At 44.3% G+C, this 17,007-nt stretch overlaps 1 protein-coding gene across 11 annotated transcripts in view; it reads left to right on the forward strand.

Annotated features, from left to right (window-relative positions):
* Nucleotides 1-340: 340 nt before the first annotated feature.
* The window catches only part of PTPRF (protein tyrosine phosphatase receptor type F), a 311,983-nt gene continuing 295,316 nt past the window's right edge, over nt 341-17,007 (forward strand). For all 11 annotated transcript variants that reach the window (XM_038760656.1, XM_038760661.1, XM_038760660.1 and 8 more), the window contains exon 1: nt 341-505. In XM_038760656.1, coding sequence (XP_038616584.1) covers nt 424-505 — 82 coding nt within the window. In that variant the 5' untranslated portion in view covers nt 341-423. The remainder of the gene's footprint in view (nt 506-17,007) is intronic.

Here is a 17,007-nt window from a genome sequence, read left to right on the forward strand (position 1 = left end):
CAGGCTGGGGAAGGTAGATTGCGTGGATTGTGTTGTGCAGCCCGACATAATGGGATGGTAGTATTCGTTGGGGCATCCTTCTTTCTCCTGCGTGGGTTTTACCAGATTTTTGGGAGCACAGCCACCTTTCAGGAACTAATGAGACTCAGGGCTAGCTCTCAGTAGCTAGGATCACTGAAAGGTTTCATTCAGTGCCTCATTCTTCTTTAAGGAATAGTATTCCTTTGTTGCGGATCTGTTGCACTTTAACAGCCTTGAGGATGGGAATGTGGAGAAGTAATATCTTATGCAAGAGGGAGTCAATCTAATGTGATTTTTATTTCTCTCCCTTGGTTTCCAGATATAAATCTGCATATCTAATGTTGGATGCATTGACAGTTTACCTCCGGACTGACTGCAGAGGAGAAGGCTCCGCTTTAGAATATGGTGCCCAACTCCTGTATTTCAGCATTCTCTGTACCAGTGGTCGTTCTCTGCTGTTTAATGGTGACAACGGAATCAGACAGTAAGTAACCCCCGCAAGTCCAGGAAATAGTTTTCCCACCAAGTTGAGTAGCTGTGCCGGAGGCAGGGAAAGAGGTAGCTCTTAGAGACTAATAATGTCTGATCTCCAATCCTTTCCACGTGGTTAACCGAATGCGACTGTCTTTCGGAAATATGATGATGGCATGTCGGGTCCGTGCAAACGGTGACTGCAGTGTCCGTGAGAAACATGGTGACATAGGTGTCCTGAGAATCCTGAAGTAAGAGTGGGAAGTACTGAGCCGAAATCCCCAATAAGTTATCAAAAATGAGATGAGAAGATGAGTGTACAGTTGGTTACAGGAGGAATTTCCCAGGGCACTAGAGGTTGTGCAGCTGCAAGAATTTCCCCAAATTACAAGTCTGTCAGTCTGTCTCTTCCTATCCCTTACACACACTTTCTCTCTCTGTCTCCTTTCTCCTCGCTTCTCTCTCCTCTCCCCAGCTGCCCTTGGTCCTACTGTGTGTCCAGGGTCAGGTCGTTCTTTCCTCAGGCAGATTCCAGGGCTGGTTGAATAGCCTCTGCCGTTTGCACAAACACCCTGACATTCAACTTCTGTTATCTCGACTCAGTGTAAATGAGTCCAAGCTGTTCTCTTGAGTAGGTCTCCAGTAGAGTAAATGATTCTCCCGTTTCTGTCTGCTGGGTAGTCTTTACTATAGGATGAGCATTTTTTTTTAATCTTTAGGAGCACTCCTACACTTAGACTGTAGGCCCCAGATTGGGCAGGAACCATGTCTGAGGTGATAGTATCTTCCTCAGTGCGTAGAACAGTAATTTTTTTTGCATCATCATCATCATCAATCGTATTTATTGAGCGCTTACTGTGTGCAGAGCACTGTACTAAGCTCTTGGGAAGTACAAGTTGGCAACATATAGAGACAGTCCCTACCCAACAGTGGGCTCACAGTCTAAAAGGGGGAGACAAAACCAAACATACTAACAAAATAAAATAGATAGAATAGATATGTACAAGTAAAATAAATAAATAAATAAATAGAGTAATAAATATGTACAAACATATATACAGGCATTCAAATATATATATACATGGCATTCAAATGCTTACTTTGTACCAGGCACTGTACTAAGTGCTGGTGTAGATATAAGATAATCAGGTTGGACACAGTCCCTGTTTCACTTGGAGCTCCCAATCTTAATATCCATTTTACAGATGAGGGAACTGAGACACAAAGAAGTGGCAGAGCTGTCATTAGAAATCAGATCCTCTGTCTCCCAGGCCCATGCTGCTGCACTGAATTGTATTTATTGAGCACTTACTATGTACAGAGCATTGTAGTAAGCACCTGGGAGAGTACAATACAACAGAATTAGCAGGCACGTTCTGAGTGCACGGCTTTTCTGCACTTATTATTCCTGTGGCTCCAAGCACTGTTTCCCCCCATTCTCAGGGCTGGACACCCTCTTTCAAGTCAGATGTTAATAGGATTGTGCTGGGTTTTGGGGGTGCTGGCAACAGAGGAGAAAACGTTTGCCAACCATGTCTTTATTGTCTTCTAAAGACACTGGGCAACCAGACTCTTACAAATATTGCCACACCTGTTTTCCAGAGCCTGAGCAGCCTATGGGAACTACAAAACCTAAATTTTGGGCGAAATGGGATTAGCCAAGAGGGGCCCCTTTACCCCTATGCATCTGAAGCCCAGGATTCACTCTCGCTGTTTCTTTCAGGGCATCGGGAGATTGGCTAGAGAAGTGGGAATCATTTCCCCTTGTGAGCTACCCAGGCTGATCTTGTCAGATAAATTAAATGAAACGAGAGTGTGAGGGAATTGGTCGACTGCTAGCCAATGCCTTCGGTGTGGGAGCCTCTGGAGGGCGAATCTTATATGGGCCTCACTTTCCCATTCCTGGCTAATCCTATTTTGTGGTTGTAATAATGCCTCTTGCTGATGATGGGAATGAACTGCAGCCCATAAAAGTTTTAATCGGAGCAGTACTGAATAATGAGATTTTAGGGGAATAAGGGGAAAAAAATGTTGGTTGATGGGGGTGAGTGAATATCATTGTAGTTGACACCTCAGGAGAGCACAATTTTCACTGAGAAGTGGGTTAAAGCTGCCGTGGGATGGATTTAGATGAGATGTTTTCAGAAACTTTGTTTCTGTAATCATTGTGACACTGGACTGGGTGATTGAGAGAAGTTGAGAAATCTCATTCCCAATGGAACTGTAAAAATAGGAATATGAATAATTATTTATTTTTATTGACTCTCTCCCCCTCTAGACTGTAAACTTGTTATGGGCAGGGAATGTGTCAGCTAATTCTGTTGTACTCTCCCAAGCACTTAGTACAGTGCTGTGCACACAGTAAGTGCTTAGTAAATATGTTTGATTCTTATCTATCTGCATGGGCTTAGATTAACTTTTTGAGGTTCCTTCTAGTTGTAGATTGTTGTGAAGTTTTTGACATTACTACTTCGTATTGTCGGTTGATATTAGTTATTATCTTCAGATTGGCTCACTCACAGGAAGGAACTTTCTCCTCTTTTTCCCTTTCCAAGATGGAACCAGCATCCTGTCTTTTTAGTAGTGGTAGTGCTAGTGGTGGTGGTGGTGGTGAGAATAATAATAGTGTTTCTGTGTGCATTCTTGGTGCAGTGCACTGTGTACTCAGTACTTGAGAAGTACAGAAAATGAGGGATGATTTCCTTGCCCAGAAGGAACTACACTCTAATGGGGGCGAAAAACATAAAAGTATTTGCAACTGGAATGGTCAAAAATAAGTTGAGAAGACAAATATTTATGAGGGCTAAGGAGTGTAGAGTTTGCAGGGAGGGTGTTCTTACTCTAAATTTGGGTTTAATCAGATACCATGTCAGCAAACCTATAGAGGTGACTCGGTTTGCCTCAAAGCTTTTGTTTTTTTCCACTGCTTCCATTAGTCAGGCAGCCTATTATCAGCCTCAAGGTTTTTTAGAGGTCTAAGGTGACCAGTGTTGAAGTCATTGTGCATTTTGTTGTCCTCTCCCTTTACCAGCAGGCCCTGCCAGCCAGCAAGGTGGTAATTAGTAGGGTCCCCAAATGGGGTGGATATTTTCGTGACCTTTGTTGTGGTGGTTATAAGGTTTCAATTTGAGCATAAAGCCTCCCGGGGGGACAGGGCTTGGGTAAAATTGGTGCTCATTCCCCCCCCGAGTGAGCCTCAGGAAGGGGAGTGCAGTGTTCAGACAGACAGACGCAAGAGACACACACATGGGTCAGAGAAGTGGGCACAAAGACCTGTGCCCAGGACTGGGTGGGAGAAATGCCATCATTCATTGTCATATTTATTGAGCGCTCACTGTGTGCAGAACACTGTACTAAGTGCTTGGAAGAATATAGTATAACAATAAACAGGCATAGTCCCTGCCCACAATGAGCTTACAGTGTAGAGGACACGTGGGACCATGAGAGACACATACAAAAAGCAGTGGGGCTGTAGTTTGGCCAGTCGCATTGTTGCAACTTCAACTTCCATCCACCTCCTTTCACTTTGACAGGGGCAAGGAGAGCCACCCCCAAAAGCATTGGAGGCCGTGGCCCCTGTCCTTCCCCCTTATGCCTGGATTTGGTGGCTCAGTAGCTATTTCGGCCTGTGTTAGGTTGAGGTGGCCAGAAAGGCGGGGGGACAGTCCTTAATGGCAGGAATTAGGATGCTCTTCAGGGGCCGGGGGAATTTATAACTGAGTCACTAGTGTGGAATTGCATTTATAGGCATGTGGCAAATATAGCAAAGAAAAGTATTCTTCCTTAGTGGAAAAGCAATCAAAGGATCTGCTGTTTTGGTTCTAATCCCAACTCCACCACTTGTCTGCTGCGTGAACTTGGGCAAATCACTTCACTTCTCTGGGCATCAGTTACCCTATCTGTAAAATGGGGATCAAGATTGTGAGCCCCATGTGGGATAGAGACTGTGTCCAAACCAATTTATTCATCTCCACACCACTGCCTAGAAGAGTGCCCGGCACATAGTAAATGCTTAACAAATACGATTATTATTATTATTATTATTATTATTATCTTGCAACAGAGGGATCTGTGGCTAAAGTTTGACTTTTTCCTGGAAGCTAAACCATAAGAATGAGCTCTGTTTTGAAGGGTGTGATTAACACATGGGTAATTTGGGGTTCGTGATGGAGTAGTCGGTGTTGGAAAGTCTTTTTATTTTTCCGGCGGCACTCTCTTCTCTCTTTGGTTTTAAATTTTGATACAATTTCTCTTTCTAACTGAGGGCTTTGTGAAGGACTGTAAATAATCGTTGGGTCCTTGAACTGGTAGCAATAGAGGTGTTACTCACTTTGAGATACTGTAGTGACTCAGGGCCAGTGTTTCTTTGTGGCCACAGTCATCTTTGAGTTGTGAGTCTGTTGTCCTGTGCTTGAAAATCGAAATCATGGGCTGGTGCCTGTTAGTGAGAAAGCAGTCCCCTGAATCTTCATGCCCCCTTCTAGATCTTTGAAGGAATAGTGGAACCACTGCAGAGGATGAAAATTCTCTTGGTGTCTAGCATGAGCACTGAGGAGAAGAGTGTTTACTTTCTGGGCAGGTTCTTCCCAACAAATTTTGATGTGCCAGGAAGGAGAGAAAATACTGTTTTTTTTATGGTATTTAAGCACTTAATATATGCCAGGTATTGTACTAAGCATTGAGGTAGATACAAGTTAATCAGGTTGGACGTAGTCTGTGTGCCACATGAGGCTCACAGTCTTAATCCCCATTTTACAGATGAGGCAATTGAGGCCCAGAATAGTGACTTACCCAAGGTCACACAATAGGCGAGTAATGGATCTGGGATTAGAACCCAAGTCTTTCTGACACTCAGGCCTGTGCTTTATGAACTAGGCCATGCTGCTTTTCTGGTGTTTGATCTTCTTTCCTAGTGTGCAGGCTGCTCCCACACTCTGATCATCTTCGTGGCTACAAGAATTGGTCTCCAGGGGATTTTGATTCAACAGCAGTTTACTTCCCTCTGAACCTGGCATTGGGTCATGCTTCCTGAGTGTGGGGATGGCTGGTTGCATCAGGAAGGACAGCTACCCATTAGAGAACTTGGAAAGAAATGTCCTTGTACCTTTCCCTAGCATTTGCATATAATATAGGTGCTTAAGAAGAGAAGCAGTGTGGCTCAGGTGAAAGAGCAGGGGCCAGAGAGTCAAAGGACTGAGGTTCTAATCCTGGCTCTGCCCCTTGCCTGCTGGGTGACCTTGGGCAAGTCACATTACTTCTCTGTGCCTCTGTAAAATGGGGATACTGTACCTCGTCTCCCTTCTCCTTAGATTGTGAGCTCTATGTTGGACAAGGACTGAATGCATCCTGATTATCATGTGTCTTCCCTAGGGCTTAATACAATGCTTGGCTCATAGTAAGCACCTAGCAAATACCAAAATAATTATCACCATTGTACCGCATCCTGAGGAGGCTGTGTCTTTTGCTTACTTCTCGAAGGTGGCCTTGCCAAGATCAGCCGAGGCTGCAGTTAAAACATGGAAAGGATTTCAGAAAAAATTTCGATTCCGTAAGCTGCCGGAGTTTATCACCACCTTCATTTCCTCCACCACCACCGCCATCATAAAACCTTGGTTATTGAATTGTAAAGTAAGGAGAAGATCTGGCCCTGTCCTATCTCTGTGTGGGAGAAACAAAGAAAAGACTAGATAGAACACAATTTAATTCATAAATTGAAGGCCAAGGCAGGTGATTTGTGCTGAGGGTAGAGATTGCCCCAAATGAGTCAGATTGTTTTCTCGGGTCCAAGACCCCAATCAGCAGGCTCTGATGCTGTTTGTGGAGGAAAGAGAGAGGAAGCAGTTAGGTTTAGGTCCCTGAGGGCCAGCTCTATCCTATTATTTTGTATTTTTTTCTAATAGTCACTGACTTAATGTTTGTTTTCCTCAAAGGGATCAGAAAATTCCCAGGGCAGTGGAAGCTGGGAGCTGTGTTGTCCCTGCAGTGGTTGGAAGAGAGATAATAGTGATATTTGTTGAGCACCTACTCTGTTCCAAGCACTGTACTAAACCCTGGAGTACAAAAAATATGTTGGACACCATCTCTGACTTCCCGGGTTCACAATTTAAGTAGGAGGAAGAACAGGTGTTTAATTTGTGATTTTACAGATGAGGAAACCAAGGCCAGAAAAGTTAACTGACTTGCCCATGGTCCCATAGCAGGCAAGTGGCAGATCTGGGATTAGAACCCAGGTTCGCTGATTCCCAGGCCCGTACTCTTTCTACTAAGCCCCACTGTTCCAAAGTAATCCAAGAAGAGTAGAGAGAGCTCTGCACACAGTAAGCGTTCAATAATTACGACTGAATGAATGGATGAGAGCTAGCTTTTGACCTGCATCATTACCTCCTTCTTAATTCTGTTGGCTTGGATCTGATCTGCTCCCTGGTTATCAGGAGACTCTTCCAGGGAAGTATGGCATTTTATTATAGTTCCTCACCCCAGTAACTCTTGCCTCTCCAGGTCCAACATGCCCTCTTGCCCAAATTCCTGATTAGCCTCAATGTTGTGTTTTGTACTCCCTGGTTACTCCAGATTTGACTGCCAGATAAATGGTGGTTTCCTTCTGCAGAGTTAGATAGGGTCCTTGGTTCTAGGTTTGCAATCCTTTCCTTGCAGGTCTGTCTCCCAAGTCTGTGCAATTGTGTGTGGATATTCTCTGTGTGTGTGTGTGTGTGTGTGTGTGTGTGTGTGTGTGTGTGTGTGTGTGTGTGTACATGTATACATAGTAATTATATATATATAGTTATAGTTATATATATCATTATAGTTATATAGTTAATATGTCTTAGTGCAGTAGGGAAATGCTTACTGAACCTCAGTCTCCCCTGCAAGATGGTTCTGAAGAAATGATTAAATCTTGTCCGCGACCTGACTGTTTCTGTCAGGGTGACCGTAATTCCGTTAGAGCTTCTTAGAGCTGATTCAGGATGATTGTTTTACACATTCTTTACACATTTCCTTGCTCTTCTCCCCCTCCCGCCCCCCGCCATTATTATGCTCCATCTCTGCTTCTCCTTCTGTCAGCTTCTGAATGTACTGGGAAAAATGGCTTTGCAGATTAAGTTGAAAGTTCAATTTGATTGTCACAAAAAAGATGGTTTTTCCAGAGCCGTGGAATCAACTGCTTACTTTAATTAAAAACAAAGAATAAACCACTACCAGTTTGGGGTTGAAAGACTTTGAAATGAGAGGGGAAACAGTGATGCCAGACGAGTTTTTAAATATTGAACTTTATTTGGAGAATCTTGATGAGGCTTATCTGTCAGCATCCGGTTGTTCACCGACACAGTTATGAACCTTTAATGCAGACCCATTGGATAGTGGGGACCATTCTCAGTAGCAAGTGTTTGGCAGAGGTAATTTGCTAAATCGCCTTGTCGTCTCTTCCCTGCTTTCCATTCCCTAACTGTGGGTGTTCCTCAGGGTTCACTTTTGGATCCCCTTCAATTCTCATTCTACATTCTCTCAGGAAGCTTATCCACTCCATCGGTTTCATTTGACTTTAACCCTGATCTCTCTCCCTCACTGCAGTCTCTCTTCTGCTTCCAGGGTAATCCTTCCATGGATAGCCTGCCTGCCCCTCAAGACACCCAAAACCCAACTCCTCATCTTCCCTAAATAACTTCTATCAACCTTTTCCATCACTGTTGATAACCTCAGCATCCTCCCCATCTCACAAGCCCGTAACTATGGCATCCGTGACAGATAGCTAGTGATGGAGAGGAAGATTAGCTAGCTACTGGGGAGGTTCTGTTGTTCCTGTGTATGTATCTTTAACCTTTTTTGCATCCTCCTTCCTGTAATTTCTTTTAGTGTGTGTCTCCCCCAATGGATTGAAGCTTCTTGAGGGCAGAGATCAAATCTGTTAATTCTCTTGTATTAATCAGCGGTATTTATTGAGCAATTATTGTGTGCAAAGCCCTGTACAAAGCGTTTGAGGGAATACAAGTTCTCTCAATACAAGCGATTGTATTGAGAGAATACAAGACACATTCCCTACCCACAATGAGCTTACAGTCTAGAGGGAGCCTACAATGCACTCTCCTGCTTAGTACAGTGCTCTGTACAGAGTAAGCAGTCAATAAATACTATTTAGTCTCACCAGAATCATTCTAAAGGTTCAGAACTGCCCCTTTATTAAAGTAGAAGAAATGCCAACTAAAGTAATAAGAACAATATTATTAAGAACAGAATGAGGGATCTAAATTGCAGCAGAAGGGAAATCAGTTAGATCAGCTTTGTAAATGAGTTTAAATAATTTATCAGTTTACGTACTACTTTCACCAGAAGGACCTCTCCTGTAGAGATGGGCTTGAGGTAAAACGAGTAAGGTAAGCATCCTTTCCACTTCCTATGCTGGCTCCAATCTGTACTCACCTTGGGGTGAATAGATTAGAAATCTTCCAATTTGCCTGATGTAAAGAACTTTCCAACAGGGAGGAGGAATGTTTGATTCAGGAACTAAGGGAAATTGTGGAACCTTTTATTCAGGAGAGCTTTAAAAATTGGAAAGTCTCACCTTCACAAGACTTGGAATAGCAAACACAAGACAGGGGATAGGGTGGCACCCACACACAAAACAAACTCCCATGTCCCTGGTCTGAAAGGATGGGGCATTTCACCGCTGAGAAAGTAAAAAAAAAATTCAGTGCAAGAACATATTTTTTCTTGTGATGAGGGTGAGCTCAGGTGCATACATTTTGAAGAATGCATCTTGGAACGGGGGGAATGGGAAGGGACTGGGTTATACTATCCAGGGTTCTGCACATTGTATGGGCCCAGTAGGTATTACTGAAGGCATCTGCTATGAAGGAAATCCATCGTCCAGTCCTCCCATCCCTTTCTCTTTCCTTACTCTTTATTCCTCTCACAAATATGCCCAACCAATCAATCAGTGGTCTTTACTGAGCCCTTATTAGGTGCAGAGCACTATATTAAGCGCTTCGGAAAGTACAGTACAACAGAATTAGCACATATTCCCTGCCTACAACGAGCCCATAGTCTAGAGGGGAGCTCACATTCAGGCAGGAGACCCAAGCTTGATACACCATTGTCTAGAAAAGCTTTATATGATGGGATTTGTTAAGTGATTACTATGTGCAAAGCACTGTTCTAAGCACTGGGGAGGATACAAGGTGATCAGGTTGTCTCACATGGGGCTCACAGTCTTAATCCCCATTTTACAGATGAGGTAACTGAGGCACAGAGAAGTTAAGTGACTTGCCCAAAGTCACACAGCTGACAATTGGCGGAGCTGGGATTTGAACCCGTAACCTCTGACTCCCAAGCCCGTGCTCTTTCCACTGAGCCACCCTGATAGTTTCCCCATCTCGTCCTTGTCCAGAAACTTCTAGACTTCTTCTAGAGTCTTCTAGACTTTGAGCCCACTGTTGGGTAGGGACTGTCTCTATATGTTGCCAACTTGTACTTCCCAAGCACTTAGTACAGTGCTCTGCACACAGTAAGCACTCAATAAATATGATTGATTGATTGATTGGAAATTCCCCATGTGTCCCTTGGAGGCCTTGGGAGTGGAACATTTAGTGAAGGGTTCCCATTCTATGCGCTGAGCTCTTCAGGTGCCAGTACAAAGTGATGGACCGGTGATTTGTATTTCCAGAAGGCAAAATGGAATGAAGAGAAGCTGCTGCCAGACCCAGCCTGCAATTAGGCCAACAAGAATGAGACCCACTTAAGACTTCTCCTGTGAGCCAGTATTTAGGCACTGGGAAGACTCCCAAGGAGTCTCGGTGGTACCCCCTGTAGTGCAATCACAGCAAAGAACTTTTGGGATTTAAGAGCACCAACATTTTTAAGGAAAGATTTGCCCATCGAAATGACAACCATCAAATTCCTTTTAAAAATAACTATACCCTTATGGATTACTGTATTTTCTAAAGGCAAATGTATACGAACAGGTCAGAGACTGCCCTTCTAGTTACTCTGTCAGACTGGTTGTGCCCACTTTGAATTGCTGACGGTGCACTCAGGCCCATTTTGAATCCCCTGCTGTGTTCCCAACTGTTTGGATGACCCTTGCCAAGGAACTTTCCCATTCAAATGCCACCAATAATTCCTGGCAGGATTCCACCCTTTGCTTCAGTGGAGGAGCCTCTTGAGGGTCCGTACCTCTGAGGGCTATCTGTGGAACTGCCCAGGTCATTAACGCCTTGGATGGCCTTAGCCACAGTTGCTAATAATGCCCATTTCTTGGCCTTCGTTCCTAACTGCCGGTTCTGCCTCTTGCTTCTGAGTTATTGCTTGGGTGGGGAGCCCTGGGGAAGTGAGCCATGCTGGGCATATGGAGGATGGGCTGAAATGTGTAAATTTGAGGAAGAAAGGAAGAGTTTAGGTCTGTTGAGCTAATTGTTTCCCTGCTGATTGATTAATTAAAACACTTTGATCGTCCTAGTGAGCAGCTTGTCAGGCTATCCCCTTTCTTTAATGGAATTTCCTCCTCTTTTCATCTCTGCAGTAATGGAGGGTGAGGGTTAGGGTAGGGTGTCCCTCCAGTTTCTTGTATCACCAGAGGTCAGAGAAGGGGGTGACCCTGGGAGCAGGAAGGGGGGTCGGTTTGCTGACTCTGCCCCCAAGACACATGAGGCTGATGTCATAACAAGAAGGCCTCCTGGCGGACCAGTCTGAGTGGGGAAAGGTGAGCGGCTTTGGAGCATAGGGCAGCAAGGCTCACTGCCCCTTTCGTTTTGGTTCCTCTCGCCTGTCCCTGTCTCATGTCTTTTTTCTTTTTTAAAAAAATATTTTTGACTCCGCCTCATCCTTTCCAAACAAGGGCTGTAGGTGGATTTTTTGAACACATGAACTAGGAAAGATTACTGAGCACGCTTTCCAGATGCTTCTTCTCAGTTCCTTCTGGCTTATAAGAATAACTGGGCCCTTGGCCCTTGCATGTGGCAGATTCGTAAAAGGCACCTTAGTAATGTTAGTGGCTTGCAGAGCAAAACAACTTTCCTTGCGTCTTTGCTTACCTGCAAGCATCATCACAATTACATACCTGCCTCCTGAAGCCATTTTCGCAGATGCCTTCTTCGTTTTGGCCTGGGAATTGTGATTCTGTGAGGGGAAGTAGACAGAGCATGGACTGTGTAAAATTGCCGTTTAACTCTCCCTGCTGCTGAAAATGGGCCCAATTTTTTGCCTGAAGCTTATTTTTTATCAGACTATGACCATTCTTGCTGACATGGGAGAGTGGGTCTGATCTGTTTAGCTAGGATGATTATCCTATTACCCCTTCAGGTAGACTTCCATCATTTCATTTACTCCATGTCTCCGGAGTATGTGAGTGTGCAAGAGATTTGTGCTTCCAACAACTTTAGCTGCTACCGAAACAGATGAGGGGATATACTCATTCAAATTTTACCATCCACAAAGCTTGTTGCTTTTAAAGGACATTTCCTCCTTCCCAGTGCTCTGTGCAGTCCGGCGAGTTTGTCAGCCAAATAAGATAGTAACTGTGGGTTGCCCACTGCCTCAATCCAACCAATTTATTGAGTGCCTATTGTAGCTAGAGGCTTGGGGAATAAACAAAAGATGTTAAAGACATCCTGTCTCTGCCTTGAAACCCTTCCACCTATTGGGAGAAACAGTAGACCTAAATTGATTAATTTCCCATACTGAAGAAACTGGACAATCAGTGGTGTAAACAATCAGATTGTTTACTCTGAGCAGGAGCACCAAGCAGAGTGTTTGAGTAGTCTAGAGTAAGTACACACCATCTCTGCTTCCATGGAACTTACAGTCTAGCGGGAGAGAGCTGAGAACCAAGTGACTTAAACACATGAGTGCCGAGGTGTCAAATGGAGTCACGTGCCTGGAAGTAAGGAGCCTGACCAGGGAATGCTTCCTTGAAAAGGTGGCCTTTTAGGAAAGCTCTGAAGGAGAGGGTGGTTGAGGGATGGTGAAGAGGGGAAGGTGCTAAAGGCAAGGGCGGGCTGAAAAGTTGGCTCCTAAATTGGACAGCAGAAGGGCTTCTCAAGTCTCAGGAGACCAAATTCATGGTTCTGCCACTGACTGTCTACACCCACCCTATTTGTAGCGTTCCTACATATTATAGGATAGTGCTCTTGTACGTGAGATTCCGTCTTTGAGAGTATTATTCAGAGGCGCTTAGTACAGTGCTTTGCACACAATAAGCGCTCAATAAATACGATTGAAGGAATGAGAGGCAGTCTGTTTCATACATGCCACCTGCCCATTTGAAATATCCCTGTTCATGTACCAAGGGGTGCTACTGAAAAGCATGGCTCTCAGTCCGTTAGGATCTGTCTATGTTAGGTGGGATTGTAGTTTTTCACTTGGGTAAGGGTAGAGGTATAGATTGCATCACCAGCCTGTGCTGTAATCAGTTGATTTTTCTAGATTACGGGATCATTGTGCTAGACCTTATTTCCCCTATCCGTCCTCGGCTCTGTATCAACTCTGCATTTGACTCTGTATCCTCTAAGCACTTTTGATATTTACCCCAGCCCCACAATACTTATGTCAGTCAATCACCTTGGAGAGTACAAATACAACAGAGTTGGCAGACAAGTTCCAGTCCCACAGGAGCTTACAGTCTAGAGGGGGAGAAAGACTTTAATATAAAGAAATAAATTATGGATATGTACGTAAGTGCTGTGGGGCTGAGGGTGGGGTGAATACTAAGTTCCCGAAGGGTAATAATAATAATAATGGCATTTGTTAAGGGCTTACTATGTGTGAAGCACTGTTCTAAGCTCTGGTGGGGATACAAGGTGATAATGTTATCCTACGTGGGGCTCACAGTCTTAATCCCCATTTTACAGATGAGGTAACCGAGGCTCAGAGAAGTTAAGTGACTTGCCCAAGGTCACACAGCTGACAAGTGGTGGAGCCAGGATTAGAACCCATGACCTCTGACTCCCAAGCCCGGGCTCTTTCCATTGAGCCACACTGCTTCCCTGAAAAGCATGGTACAGGTACGGATCTAAGTGGATAGATGACAAAAAGAGAGAGGGAGTCGGGGAAAGAGGGCTTAATCGGCGAAAACCTCCTTGGAGGGTATGAAGTTGTGAAGGGAGAGTGATGACTGGCGTACATGGAGGGGTTGGGAGTTCCAGGTCAGAGGGAGGACTGGAAAAAGAGGCCGTGGTGAGATTGATGAGATGTAAATCTTCCTATACCCTTCTAATTCCCCAATCCCTAATCTGTTTTAATGTTTCTCTCTCCCAGTAGACTGTAAGCTCTTTGAGGGCAGGGATCGCGCCTACCAACTCTTTTGTGTTGTAGTCTCCCAAACGCTTAGTACAGTTCTCTGCACACAGTAAGTTCTCCCTCAATAAATACCATTGAGTGATTAACTGAGCGATAAAACCTGTGCAGCTGGAATGCCTGAGCAGGAGAGCTCTGCTTTGGTGGACTCTGTAACTTGATGCTGTGATTCACTTGAGAATCATGGGAACCTGTGCTAGATCTAGGGTTGATCACTTAATAATAATAATAATTATTATTATTATTTTGGTATTTAAGTGCTTATGTGCCAGGCACTGTAGTAAGTGCCGGGATGGATACAAGCAAATCGAGTTGGACACTGTCCCTGCCCAACATGGGGCTACCAGTCTCAATCCCCATTTTACAGATGAGGTAACTGAGGCCCAGAGAAGTGAAGTGATTTGCCCAAGGTCACATAGCAGACAGGTGGCTCAGTGAGAAGAGTGTGGCTCAGTGGAAAGAGCACGGGCTTTGGAGTCAGAGGTCATGGGTTCGAATCCTGGCTCCACCACATGTCTGCTTTGTGACCTTGGGCAACTCACTTAACTTCTCTGAGCCTCAGTTACCTCATCTGTAAAATGGGGATTAAGACTGTGGGCCCCACGTGGGACAACGTGATCACCTTGTATCCCTCACAGTGCTTAGAACAGTGCTCTGCACATAGTAAGCACTTAACAAATGTTATTATTAATTAATTAAGTGGCAGAGACAGGATTAGAATCCATGTCCTTCAGATTCCCAAGCCTGTGCTCTGTTCACTGTGTCATGCTGCTTCCTAGTGGAGGCCTGGTGTGGAAAGGGAATGCTTTTGTTTGGCTCCACAATTATTCATTCATTCATTCAATTGTATTTATTGAGCACTTACTGAGTGCAAAGCACTGTACTAAGTGCTTGGGCGGGCACAGTGTAACGGACACATTCCCTGCCCACAACGAGCTCACAGTGTAGAGGGGGAGACAGACATCAATATAGATAAATACATTACAGATATATACATGTGTGCTGTGGGGATGGGTGGGAGGATAAATGAAGGGAGCAAGTCAGGATGAAGGGAGTGGGAGAAGAGGAGTGGAGGGCTCAGTCAGGGAAGGCTTCTTGGAGGAGATGTGTCTTCAATAAGGCTTTGAAGTGGGGGAGAGCAATTATCAGTCTGATATGAGGAGGGAGGGCATTCCAGGCCAGAGGTAGGATGTGGACGAGAGATGCATGATATTGAGATACAGTGAGAAGGTTAGCATTAGATTAGTGGGGCTCTGTTTCAGTTAGGTTGTTAGGCTACCTATTAATATATGTTGTATATATACATATATATGTATACGTGTGTGTGTGTGTGTGTGTGTGTAGAATCTGTTCATAATGGCCTAGATCATTCTAGTACATAACAATGAGAGTGCAGTTTTCATGACCATTACTGGAAATGATGGAATTTTTCCTTTTAAAACAAGGGGCTTTGATGGTATGGCCCCAGATGGGGATTCTGATATATCCTAAGGCCATCCTCTTACATTAGTTTTGGATCCCATCTTCCTTTCTTGTTCTTTTCTCTAGTTATTTACCTGGTAACCTCCATAATCATTTCATGGTAAGAATTTCCTTCAGGCTAAGAATTGTAAGAAAAGAACTCTGCTGGGGTAAAATGATTATACAGTTCAGTAACTCTCCCCTGCCTCTCTTCTCATACTCCCTTCCTTGAACCTTTAGTTATGTGCTTTTGGTTTCCCAGTCCTTAGCAAAATCAACTCTTTTTCCTATTTAGGAGAGGATTATTACTTTCCGGGGTTATGTCATGATGATAAAACTTTGCATAGTTAGTGTTCAATCTTGTGATGTGACCTGCATGCAGGCAGGTTTGAGCGTAGTCAGAAGTGCCTGGATTTTGTTCAGTTTGTAATCGGTGGCATTTATTGAGCCTTTCCTGAATGCAAAACACCATTTTAAGTGCTTGGCAGAGTACATGAAGAGCAAAACACCTGTTTCTTACCTTCAAGGAGCTTATGTAAGCTAATTTCTCTGGAAATCACCTACATCTATGAGCTTCAGTCTGTAATGTATTTTAATATGTCTCCCTCAACTAGACTCTAATATACTTTAGGGAGGGTGGTGTCTTACCAACCTTATTGTATTGTGTACTTCCCAAATGCTTAGTTTAGAGCTCTGCAGAGTAAATGTTCAATAAAGATGAGTGATTGTCGGATTCAGTCCTGAAGGACAGTCCATTGAACCAGCTTCACAAATGCAGTGCTTCCGCCTTCGTAATTGTACTATCACTTTCCCCACTGCCCCTCTCAGTTGACCACTATGAGGAAGGGTGGAGGAAGAAAAATGTGGTGATTTTGTCAAGCCAGACGAAGCTGCGTGTCCATAGATTGAGGGTCGTCCTAGTGAATTACCTTCTCGGAGAGCACTAGGGAGAGGCCCACCCTGTATTGAAGAATTGGAGTCCACAACATTCGGTAGAGTGTCATCACTCTGCCGAAAGGTGATTAGGGCCTGGTTCTCCAGCTAAGTCAAGAGTGGGATCGGTTCGAGCTCGAGGATTGGGGTGAGCCCCATGTCAGGGCAGGCGGAGGCAGGCTCCCTGTCCCTGACAGCCACCCTACCCTCACTGGTTGGATTGGAGAGTGATACGAGGAATGGATCAGGGTATGGAGTAGGAGATCAGTCTGATGAAAAACCAACGAGAGGCTTCATTCAGTGGGAGTTACCTTTAAACTACCCCTAGCTCTGTGTCTGAGCTAGCAGCTTTTCTTTGTTTTTAATCCTTTTGAGGAAGGCTCGCCCTAATTTGGGAAGGGGCTAGAAAAGATGCCCTCATTTATGATGTGGAATGGAGTGTAGGTCACATCTGGGTCTTTTTAGCCTTAACCAATGGTGTCATTTTTGAATATATGTTAACATACACTCACTGTTCGTGTGTGTGTGTGTGTGTCTATCCCACACTGTACTGCATTTCAACCCCATTGAAACATAGGTAGTTTTGCATTCTGTTCCTCTGTCTCTTTCCTACTCACTTTGCACTGTCATATTAATTCCCCTTAAGAATAGTTTTGGCAGATGGCATGGAAAATTTAATCACCTGGTTGAAAATGGCTCTCCAGCTTTTTAGGGTGTGTGATTTCTGATTGGTTCCAAATGGTTCCTCTCTTAGTGTACCATTGGGTGACATGTCTCCAGGGGGTGGTGACCTGTCCATTCAGGCCGTGATCATAGGCAGTTGACAGGCAGAAGAAT

The sequence above is a fragment of the Tachyglossus aculeatus genome, chromosome 18, assembly GCF_015852505.1.
Source record: "Tachyglossus aculeatus isolate mTacAcu1 chromosome 18, mTacAcu1.pri, whole genome shotgun sequence".
Taxonomy (NCBI): Eukaryota; Metazoa; Chordata; class Mammalia; order Monotremata; family Tachyglossidae; genus Tachyglossus; species Tachyglossus aculeatus.